The 11292-nt window shown below is 43.3% G+C and overlaps 1 protein-coding gene across 1 annotated transcript; it reads left to right on the forward strand.

Moving 5' to 3' along the window:
* Nucleotides 1-1124: 1124 nt before the first annotated feature.
* On the forward strand, nucleotides 1125-8045 carry syt4 (synaptotagmin IV). The gene is made up of 5 exons (XM_054752569.1): nucleotides 1125-1398; nucleotides 3821-4404; nucleotides 4473-4796; nucleotides 6382-6502; nucleotides 6788-8045. Exons 1-5 carry the CDS (start codon nucleotides 1362-1364, stop codon nucleotides 7105-7107), a joined length of 1386 nt encoding a protein of 461 aa, XP_054608544.1. The 5' UTR covers nucleotides 1125-1361; the 3' UTR covers nucleotides 7108-8045.
* The last annotated feature ends 3247 nt before the right edge of the window (nucleotides 8046-11292 follow it).

Here is an 11292-nt window from a genome sequence, read left to right on the forward strand (position 1 = left end):
TTTTAGATGAGCGTTGGAACTGGATATAAATTAACCAGCCATATAATTATCACTCATATATGTCGTAGTAGTGTTAAAGTGTGTTTGCCCTTTAGAATTGTCTGTTTTAGGAATACAGCTGTGACCCAGCAACAGAGAAAGTGGCGACTTATGGCGCCATTGTGTCTGTTGACTCCAAGGCTGCAGTTGCATATCAACCGATGTCCTTCAAGGCTGTGATGGACACACAGAAACACACACATAGACAAGACAAGTACAGTTTGTGCAACTGCTTGCTCACCCTATCCTTGAGAGTTGCACAACCTTGTAGATAGGGAATGCCCAAATAAAAAGAGAGAGTTCGGAGAGCGTATTCACAGCGGTGTGGGAATGTAACTCTGGTACGTTCCTCCGTTCTCCTCGCGAGTAAAAAGATATGCTTGTTTTCTTGTCTCTTCTGTAATATTGCTGTGTTTTAATTACAAGTGCCACAGGAGTTTGAACCTCACAATAAGTGAACAGATACAGATACAGATAGTGGTGTTCTCACTTATCCTTACTAAATAACTAATATTCTTCAATATTGTTCATTTATTTATTTCTCTGGTAAAACTTGAAAAGGGAGATATTATTTTTCTACAAGCCGATTTTTCTAATACAGAATCAACATTATTTATATCATTATTTTAATTCCAGAAATATTAAAATTATTTTTGCACCATTGAAAGTTAAGAGACCTTTTTTCATCTTCCATTCATTCATTGTTTTCTATGCCGCTTAATCCTCAGGAGGGGCGCGGGTCGTTTTTTCCCATTCATTTTAAAAACAAAAGACTGCATTCTACTTTTTGAACACCAGGTGTCAGCATAGCATTATTTTAGACAGTGTACAGCTTGTCCAGATGCATTGCACAGTCCTGCTCTGTCTCAAGCATCTATTCTATAGCGTCTTAAAACTACATCAAATGTTGCCATGGTTGCCAGGAGGAATTTTATCACACGTGCACAAAAATACAGTCCCAAAAATATATTGCTCCATCAGCGTGAAGATGGATGCTTGGCAGCTCTGACGTCACCACTGCGTCAGCACACGGATGAGCTCAGCGCATTGAGGGAGGGTGAGGATGAGGAGGAGGCAGAGTGGGGTGTCGCCGCCCCTGACCAAATACACACGCACACACACGCACACACACGCACGGACAAGCGCTCTTACACACAGAGGAAAAGCAGCCGCGGAAAAGGAGCAAACAACCTTCTCTATCTCTATCCTGGTCCTGGCCACTTCCAGCACCCATCCTCCTCTTCCCTGTCCATCATTTTAGTGAAATCAAAGCGCTGAACACGTCCGTTACCTCAGAACCATCAGAACCTCGGACAGCATCCATGGCTCCAATGATGCTGGAGGATGGAACCCAGCCCGGTGAGTCGAAACCCTGGAATCTTTTGCTATCCAGAACTATCATGAATTCATCGAGCAACGCTGATGTAACTCCTTTCCTTTTGTACTTCAAAATTACTGCTGTGTTTGAGTCATGTGCGCTGTACGTTTTTCACAAAACCTATATACTGTAACTACCGACAAAAACATCTTTATTGTAGTATTTCTATGATTTTATCTTGGATTTGACTTGTCAGTCCCCTCAGCCTAGCCCTCCCACGGCTGCATCCATCTGTCTGTTGTCACCCACCAAAACAATATAAACGTTGTGTTCTGTACATGCCTGCTTGTCGTGTTAAACACTTCTTTGTGGCGTCGGTTTAGTGGATTGATGTTGTTGTATACGGTAAGAGCAGACTAAGCTATACACATGAGGGCGGGGCAGCTAATCAACGCATATTAAGACCAGTCAATCGAGAAATGTGAGACAGGCTTTCAAAAAGGAAGTCGACGGCCCGCTCTTTCGTTCCCTCCTCATCTGGCTCTTTTTGAATGTAGAGCATCTCATGAAAAGCAGGAGATGGCCCACGTACCTCTCATTGCAATGGAGCCATTAGGCCTGCATGGCGATTAAACCGTTGAGTCACACTTGGACAAAAAAGCTGCAGCATTCCGGTCCATCATCAATAATCGGAGTGAGGTGTCATGGAAAAGAATGAACATTTGATCTGGTTGGGATAATGATGTCATACATCAAAAGACGCCCCCTCAGTGGCTCATCTTGAACACTAAAAACAGCATAAATCCCATTTGGGTGTTGCATAAGATGCTGTTTGCTCTTTTGTGATCATGTGGAAAAATTCTGAAGATCTGTCCAAAAACAACAGCTCCTGTCATGGCAAGTTTTTTTCTGTATTGCTACGATGAACTGTAATTAAACTGAACAAGCACCACAGGATTGTCTTTTTGGATTTAGTCTGAAGCAAAATGAGACAAGGGTTGCACACAGGAGAGTAGGGCGATACTACAAATGATGGTATTGATCTCATACCATGTGAATACAGGGACAGCATTGTCGATAAAGATACTAACATTTTTCAAGATCATAGAATCTTTCCTGGCAAAAAAAAAAAAAAATCCTATTACACATTTGAGTTATTACATACTTATTTCTGAACAATTTAACAATACCTAAAACTACCTCTTCAGCTCCAAATTACACGTTTTAAAACCAAACAATATAAGAAGACCCAATAGTGTTTTAAAAGAACAGACTGAACAAATAAATGTCACAATTCGAAGTTAAACTTAGGAAAAAATTGTCGTTTGGCCCAAATGAATTGATTGGCCTTCGCTCACCGCTGTAGTGAGTGCACATATGCAAAAGCAGTCTGAGAGAAGCGGCCGAAAATTTTGAGTCAATGTGTGGTTGTGTTAGGCTATACATTCAATGATAGCTAACGTAAGTAGCTAAACTTTGCCAAATCACTATAATTAGCTGACAACAAACATAATTGTTGCATGTGTGTGTGTGTGTGTGTGTGTGCGCTGCGCGTGGGGTGGCTTGCGGTGGTAGAGCAGAAAGAGGGTGGGTTTATAATGCTGAAAGCACATTTAATACCACAATATAAGACAATGTAGCAATGAATATCAACAAAATAATACAAGTATTCCCTTTTATTGCACACAATTGTTTGAGCATAACGAAAGCAGAAACTTCGACAAAAGGAGAAACTACTCTCATTTTAGTCAACAAAGCCCTCCTGTGTCCAAAGACTTCATTCCCTGAGTTTGTACAGGATATACTGTATAAATATGTAGGCCGCACGGTGTCCGAGTGGTTAGCAGGTTGGCCACGCAGTTTGGAGATCAGGAAGACATAGGTGAATCTCTGTGTGGAGTTTGCATGTTCTCCCCATGCGTGCGTATTCCGGTTTCCTCCCACATTCCAAAAACATGCATGTTAGGTTAATTGGCGACTCTAAATTGTCCATAGGTATGAATGTGAGTGTGAATGACTGTTTGTCTATATGTGCCCTGCCATTGGTTGGCGACCAGTCCAGGGTGTACCCCGCCTCTCAGCTGGGATAGGCTCCAGCATACCCCCCCCCCCCCCCCCCCCGACCCTAATGAGGATAAACGGCATAGAAAATGAATGGATGGACGTAAATATATACTGTATATTTGAACAAAAATATAAATATTCATGTAAGTAAACCAAAACCGAGAACCAAGCCAGGCCTTCACTGGAAAAAGTGCACTGCGCTAGCCCCTGCTCCAATGCAGGAACATCGTAACTGTGCAACTGAAACTGCATTATTGTGTCTGTTTTATTTCGTTTTCCTGTAACTGTTATTTTTACTGCTTTGTATGGAATGGTTTTATGGTTTTATGTTTGTTCCTTTTATGTCCAAGACTCCATTTTTCATTGCATTTATTTCTCCTCCTCTGTGCTGCTCTGCAGTGGCGGTCCCAGCTGGTGTTGCCGTGGTGAGCGTCTTCGGCCTCGTCTTCACCGTGTCGGCCTTTGCGTGGATCTGCTGCCAGCGCAAAAACACCAAAAGCCAAAAGACGCCCCCGTACAAGTTTGTGCACATGCTCAAAGGGGTTGACATCTACCCAGAGAGCCTCAGCGGCAAGAAGAATTTTGCCGACCCTACCACCGTGCCAGGCAATGAAGCCAGTAAAACGGACGTGAATGGGAATATGCCGCCCAGCCCCAAGCTGAGCCCAGGCGGATCCAGGGTGGCCCTGCATCTAGACCTGGAGAAGCGGGACCTGAATGGCAACTTCACTACCAAACCCTTCCACCACCACAAGGTGCGCAGCTCCCCCGACCTGGAGCTGTCTTCGCCACACGCCGGTTTCACCCAGTGTGGTGTGACTGACTGCCGGGACCCCCCCTCGCCGTCCAGCACCCTCTCCAGCCAGGCACCCACTCCTGCTGTGGATAAACCCCAAGTGGAAGAGAGAGAGGGGAGGCTCGGGACACTCCACTTTGCTTTGGAGTACCAACCAGAGAAGAAGGCCTTCATTGTCCACATTAAGGTATCTACAGGTGCATTTTTCAACTTTTTCTCAAAAACAAATGTTTGACTGATCAATTTTTAATCCAGGAAGCCCATGGCCTGAGTCCGACTGATGAGCAGTCGCTGACCTCTGACCCCTATATCAAGCTGACGCTTCTGCCAGAGAAGAAGCACCGGGTGAAGACCAGAGTCCTGAGGAAGACTTTGGACCCGATGTTTGACGAGACCTTCAGCTTCTACGGGATCCCACTGGCCAGGGTGTCGGAGCTGGCCCTCCAGTTCATGGTGCTCAGCTTTGACAGGTTCTCCAGGGACGAGATCATCGGCGAGACACTGGTGCCGCTATCGGGAATCGACCTATCTGAAGGCCGCGTGCTGATGAGCCGGGAGATCATCAAAAGGAATATCAAGGTGAGAATTATTGCATGTACTCTGGCTCAAAAAAACCAAAGAAATGAATTCTTATACTTTCTTCTTATAGTATTCTCAGATATACTGCATTAGTAGATATTATACACACAGTTAATATGTGGATGTTTTGTTCAGATATCTATCAGGTATCAGATACCTACATTGGATTACTATCTTTAATGTACAAAAAAATTCCCTCCCCTGCATCGACGGTAATATAAGTACAGTACAAGTATTATAGTATTGTCACCTGCTCAGTTGAGTATATCCCATGATACATACATGAATTCCTGCTGTCGCTAAAGCAGTGATTCCCAACCACTGTGCTGGGCGCTTTAGAATGGAAATGATCCGATTTCAGTTAATGGGTCCCAAAATTACAATTTATTTTGTACAAATAATGTACCTTTGTTCATCTATTTATTCCAGCGACATATAGTGACAGACAGAACAAATACGTAAACGCTCTTCCACCAGAACGCAGAAGCCACAGCTGACCCGCCAAAGCATTTCATTTGGCTCTCCAAACATCAACCAGATAATGTAAACCATTCAGTTTAACTAGAGGTGCTCGTTGGTGCAGTACTTCCTCTGCTCTGCAGGGGCCAAGAGATTGGCGTACACATCACAATGAAGCAGCAGTAGAAGAAGACGGCTCACATTTAAACAAATACGTCTACAGAGAATAATTCTGGCCCTCGAACAAATGTAATTGAGGAACCCTGGTGTAAGGGAATAGCATAGCAATCCCAACCGTGTATGGAATAGATGGAGTGCTACCTCCATTGAAAGGTGGTATGCTGGTCAATAGGGGTGTCATAAGATCTCACAAGATTAAAACGTGACAAGATCTCTCGTGCATACTAAGCCTGGGACGATAATAAATAAATAAAAAATGAACATGATCATTTTTCCGGCCTCAATATATTGCCATGTGCATGCGTGTCTGTTTTTTCCTCGTTTCCAAACAGGCAGGAAGAGAGTTCACTCTGTGCATTGGTTTCAGCACCTTGGCGCATTTGTTCCAAAGAACAATGGCATGAACTGAGCGAGCCCTTTTGCCGGTCACACAGTCTCTTTGTCCCGGTGGGTGGAGGCGGGGCCTCTAGCATACACACAGAGTGCAGAAGAGTGTAACGTAGTAGAAATTAAATTAGTAGATTGCAATGTATTGTCATATTTAGTATTTTTTAATGTTTTTTCATTGTAATCTTTTTTTTAAGTAATGTTAAAATCTCATCTCGTCTCGTTCTCGTAGACCCAATATTGTGTATCGTCTTGTGAGATCCCAACTGGTCAGTATGGTTTAGTTCCAGTATGATGCTTCTCCAACCACAAACGGATCATTTGTTCTGGAGAACTTCATATGTGGCAGGCGACATGCTGAATGACAATGCATGCAGTGGTACATGCATCGTTAGATGATCAGTGTAATATCAGTGTAACTGGAGAAGAGAAGCCGTGTTGGACAGCCGAGCTGTATTATGTTTAAAGCCTGATATGATCCAATACTCCAGGGAGAGCTTGGAAGTGTGTCTCGGTGGATAGCTCTTCTCCTCTGAGTCTTATCTTGGTGTCCACACAGAAGTCCTCCGGCCGAGGCGAGCTGCTGCTCTCCTTGTGTTACCAGTCCACCACCAACACTCTGACCGTGGTCGTCCTCAAGGCCCGTCACCTGCCCAAGACTGACAACAACGGACCCACAGGTGCACTAGCTATGACTTTGTAGCCTTGAATGAAAAAGCTCCAAACAGTGAGAGGGGATGCTGGGTCGCCATGGTAACACCAGCAGTGCAGCGCTGTAATCAGATCAGGGTGTGGTCGAAAGCACTTTAGTGACACACACATTTCATTAGGGACATGCATTTTTGTCTTATTGATTGCCGTATTGATCCTCTTAAAGAATCGTTTGACTCTCTGCAAGCGCTGTAGGACAAACGCCATTTTATTGCTTTCCTGACCTTGTTCTTGTCCTACGCCTTTCGTCATAGATCCGTATGTGAAAGTGAACCTGTACCACGGGAAGAAGCGGGTGTGCAAGAAGAAGACCCTCGTGAAGAAGTGCGCCCCCAACCCCGTCTTCAACGAGCTCTTCACCTTTGACCTGCCCTCTGATGAGGGCCTGAGAGACAACAGTGTGGAGCTGCTGCTGATGGACTCCGATGCAGGCAACTCCCGCTGCCCAAAGCGGGTCCTCGGGCGCCTGGTGATGGGCACGTCGGCGGTGGGCACTGCTGGCGAGCACTGGCGGGAGATCTGTGAGCACCCACGCCGCCAGATCGCCAAGTGGCACGCTATGTCTGAGGATTAACACGCTGGCTGTCTCGTCTGGTGCAACCAATAGTGCGACTGAATGAACGTGGGGAGGATTTAGCGTCCTGCTTATCCTGTACCCATTGGAAGTGAGGGCAATGAGGGTAGGGGGAGGGGACTAAAGTGATGTCATCAATCAATCAATCACTCATCTTTGAAGTTATAGGTGTAGAGAATGGGGGGGACGTGGCTATCAGGACCCCATAGAGTTAAAGGAGCCCAAAGACTGTCACCCAAGATCACCTTGTGACATCACAACATCACACACGGCAGGTTGTCATGGTAACCGTGTGCTTAGACGTCTCTTCATTTCTTCCTCCTTATCAAAAGCTGTAAAAAAAATGTGCATTATTTCCATTTGTTTTACAAGAATGAACAAATATAGAGATTTGATTTGTTATCTTTTTTTTACTCTTCTGGGTGGACTTGAACATGTTTTGTAATTATAATTGGTATTCTTACAGTATATTGTTAAGTATAAAGCCTAAATTAGGTGGTTTGAGTGAGGACTGCAGCAGACCATGTGTTTTTGTTTTTGATGCGCCGAAATTGAGACTGCAAAGGTAAGCGCGCGTGTGTGTGTGTGCGCGCATTGCAATGTTTACTGTCTGTGTTGTGTCCCCTCTACTGTGAGCACAAAGAAATGTAAATGTAGGTACCCTCAAATTAAATAGAGAAGAGAACAAGTTGTGTGAGTGTGTTACTCATCATGTTCTTACAATTTATTTTGAAACAAAAACATACTGAAGTAAAGCATCACAGCTCATGGAGGCAAACCAAAGAAAGATGAATAATAAATAACGGACCCCTTCGGGGATGATGTCATCCCATGCTCTCTGAGACTGATGATGTAACGGCTGAGTGGCTCCGGGGTGAAGTCAGCCCGTTTGAATTTAATATTGACTAAAAGCCTCTGTGAGGACGGAACATTGTTTCCAGTGCACCGACTTTGTATGCACTTGACCCACAATGCACAGCCCTTCATGTAAGGTCATTAAAGGGGCATGAATATGTTGAATAAGTGACGTCTTCCATTATTCTCAAAGCTGCTCTGACTCACCCCCATTTTTGCCTTGTCGTTTCGAGCCATATTTAATCTGTCAGCCAGGCCCAACGCCAAACCATTTATCCTATCTGTCTGCACAAAGTTCTCCAGCCCCTGCACGGAGGGGATGAGTCATCATGGAAATGGCAGACAATTTCAACAAAGTTACCCCCACACCTACCTGCTATAGGCATCCCTGACCGTCGTTTTTCACAGCGACGCTCACCATCCATCTCAGCACTGTTGAGCAGGCCACAATGGGCTAATTAACTGGCTTTAATGGCAGCCTGTTATTTGTCAGCCGCATGAGAGCACAGAGAAATGGATTAGCCAGATGCGGGAATGAGTCTGGTACTGCTTAATGAGAGCCAGTAAAGAAGCTTTTGGAAAACAAATAAGTATTACTTGGCAATGGAAGGACATTATGCTATTTTGTTATGTGATAGTCATTGTATCTCTGATGAAAAGCGATATCTCCTAAGGCAGGGGTCTCCAAAGTGTGGTTTGTTTTTTTATTGTCCTGCAGAAGAGTGTAGAAATAAACATCTAAATCAGAACAGAACCTTTTTAGCCTTTTCACAAAATTAAAAAAAATCTATATATAAAATATCCCACAGGCTTTGATTTTTCAGTATGTGGACCTCAGTGGAAAAAGTTTGGATACCCCTGTCTGAAGAAATTGCATCCTGTCAAACAATCCAGCCACAAGCCAAGACGTTGCGTCCAAAATCATATGAGTTGCCATGGCAACAGCATGAAGGCCACTCAAAGGCTGCAAACAAGACAGACGCTAAGAGCCTGTCTGATTTCCCTGTGCAGAAAGCACTCGTGTGTGTCTGTGTGTGTGTGTGTGTGTGCATTATGGGATGCTGGCACACACAATCACAAGGTTGTTGAGCATTGCCTCCACCTCACCTCTGCCTCCATGGCAACAGAGCCTTTCAGGGGGAAGGACTGATGTGAAAGAGAGGATAACAAATGGAGGAAAAGGAAGAAGCTGAGGTTTTTGGTTTTGGGTAAACATTTGGAGTCAAATTTAAAGCGTTTGATCTTCCTCATAGCCTCTCTCCGCTCCTTCCTCATTTTTCTCTGCTGGCTGTTACACAGCTTCCTCACCCTTGACCCCCCCAGCATCCCTCACCTGCTCATGTTGCCACTGTTGATTGCATCCCTCTTCCTGTGCTTCTCCTCACACTTGAATGTCTGATTTTATTACCGCCATGAAGGAGCTATACAGGGCGTTTAATTCACACACACACACAAGGCTCAGACTAAGGTTTGGAAACTACTGGACGCATCTCCAAAGTAGCAAGCACAAACTAGTGTCCATAAAGGTGAATATCAAAGTTTAACAAGGGAGCAGGGAATTACTGCACATGTGCAATGAAGGAGACGTGTTGCAAGCATTTGGCATAAAAAGGCTGGAAGCAATCAGCATCAGGTATGCCCAGTAACTCCGCCCCCAGCCGGGACCAAAAGTAGTTTGCTGATCATGTTTATATAAAAAATTATTGCCTCATTCTTTGTATTGCATACAGTTGTTTCCACAAAATCAATACTGCCAATAGTACAAAATAACAAAAGCAAAAACTACTATTGGCTTTGATCAATCCGATACAAAGTATCTGTTCAAGGCTAGTGTTGCCGATACAGATACTGATACCATTGCTGTTTATTTGAAATGTTTCAAGATCATTTTACTTTTAATTTGTTGATCATGATTAAAATCAAAATAAAAGACAGAATAAAGATTTTAGGCAAACAAAAAAATAATTTGTATCAACAAAATTCAACAATGCAGTACAGCGGAACCTTGGTTTGCGTGTTTTAATCCGTTCCAGGATGGACTCTAACTGAATAAATGTTTCCCATCAAAAATAATATAACTACCATTCACAATCCATTCCAGAAAGCCAAAAATGTCAACACAAAACACGTTTTTATAGTTTTACAATGATAGTTTTACGTGCAGAAACAATTCTAAAAATGCATATGAATGATAAATGAAAAAGATAAAGGAACATTTAAGATTATGTTTACCTGAGTTGAAGACGTGCTTGCTGACAAAGAGAGTGAAGTGGCAGCGGGATCGACACGGACACCACCTTTGTGTTCAGTTCAATAGTGTTTCTCACCGCTTCTTTTGATCACGGCTGCAAAATAACCCAAAACCGAACCAAAAAAAGTTGCAAGTGCCGGCATTTCATAAATTTGAAGAAAGAAATAACTTCTGACAAAACACGAACGTGGTGTCTGTGTTGATCTCACTGCATGTCACTGTCATGTCAATCACATCTTCGATGACGGTAAAAGTAAACTTAAATGTTGGTTTATCCCTTTCTTTCGTCATTTATACGCATTTAGAATTGATTTATGCATGTTAAACCATATAAAACTATAAAAACATGTTTTGTGTTCACATTTTTGAGACCTGTGACATAACTGTGTTAGTTAGCAAAGAACTACCGAGTCAAGAGGTGATGACATCATAGACAGGCAACGGAGCTGACCTTCAGTTGTTGTTTAGCAAGCTAATAGGCTTCTAACAAGAATATTTTGTGATAAAAATACATTAAGAACACAGTTGGACTCACACAGAGTATTAATGACACAACAAGACGTGTGCCATATTGTACGCTAACCACAAAATGTACGCAAACCAGGGCAAAATTTGGGTGCACATTTTTTATGTTAAGCATAAAACCAGAAGAGAAATTGAGCTAGTTTCAATCCAATACCTATACTACACTAGGAATTGACACTGTCGATATCTGGGTGCATCCTCCCACCCCTAATGGTTGTAGTTGTGTGTTGGCTGGAGTAAAAAAACCTTTTGCTCCAGCGTCCAACCCACTTAACAAACACTGTGTCTTCTGGAAGTGTGCTCATACAGTATTATTTACTTGGCACCTTCTTGGCATCTTAAAATATTCAAATGGTGTTGAATATTAATCCATCTTGTCAGCTTAGCGCTATCTAACAGTTGAGTCATTTAAAATGAACAATTGTAGAATGCTTGAATGCAAGAAGAGGACACACTAGCTTGCTTTTTTTCTCCAGAAACATACTTTATGTGTTTATTTGAGTGACTTCTTGAGCAAAGTCAAAATGCTGATTTGACACCTCATGTGGGGGGGA

Source organism: Dunckerocampus dactyliophorus, chromosome 15 (genome assembly GCF_027744805.1).
Source record: "Dunckerocampus dactyliophorus isolate RoL2022-P2 chromosome 15, RoL_Ddac_1.1, whole genome shotgun sequence".
Taxonomy (NCBI): Eukaryota; Metazoa; Chordata; class Actinopteri; order Syngnathiformes; family Syngnathidae; genus Dunckerocampus; species Dunckerocampus dactyliophorus.

What these genes read in the sequence shown, in the direction of transcription:
- syt4 (XM_054752569.1), top strand. Translation starts at nt 1,362, where the DNA reads ATGGCTCCAATGATGCTGGAGGATGGAACCCAGCCCG. An exon ending in GGAGGATGGAACCCAGCCCG is followed by an intron (nt 1,399 to 3,820) that starts GTGAGTCGAAAC and finishes GCTGCTCTGCAG; the next exon opens with TGGCGGTCCCAGCTGGTGTT. An exon ending in CCTTCATTGTCCACATTAAG is followed by an intron (nt 4,405 to 4,472) that starts GTATCTACAGGT and finishes TTTTTAATCCAG; the next exon opens with GAAGCCCATGGCCTGAGTCC.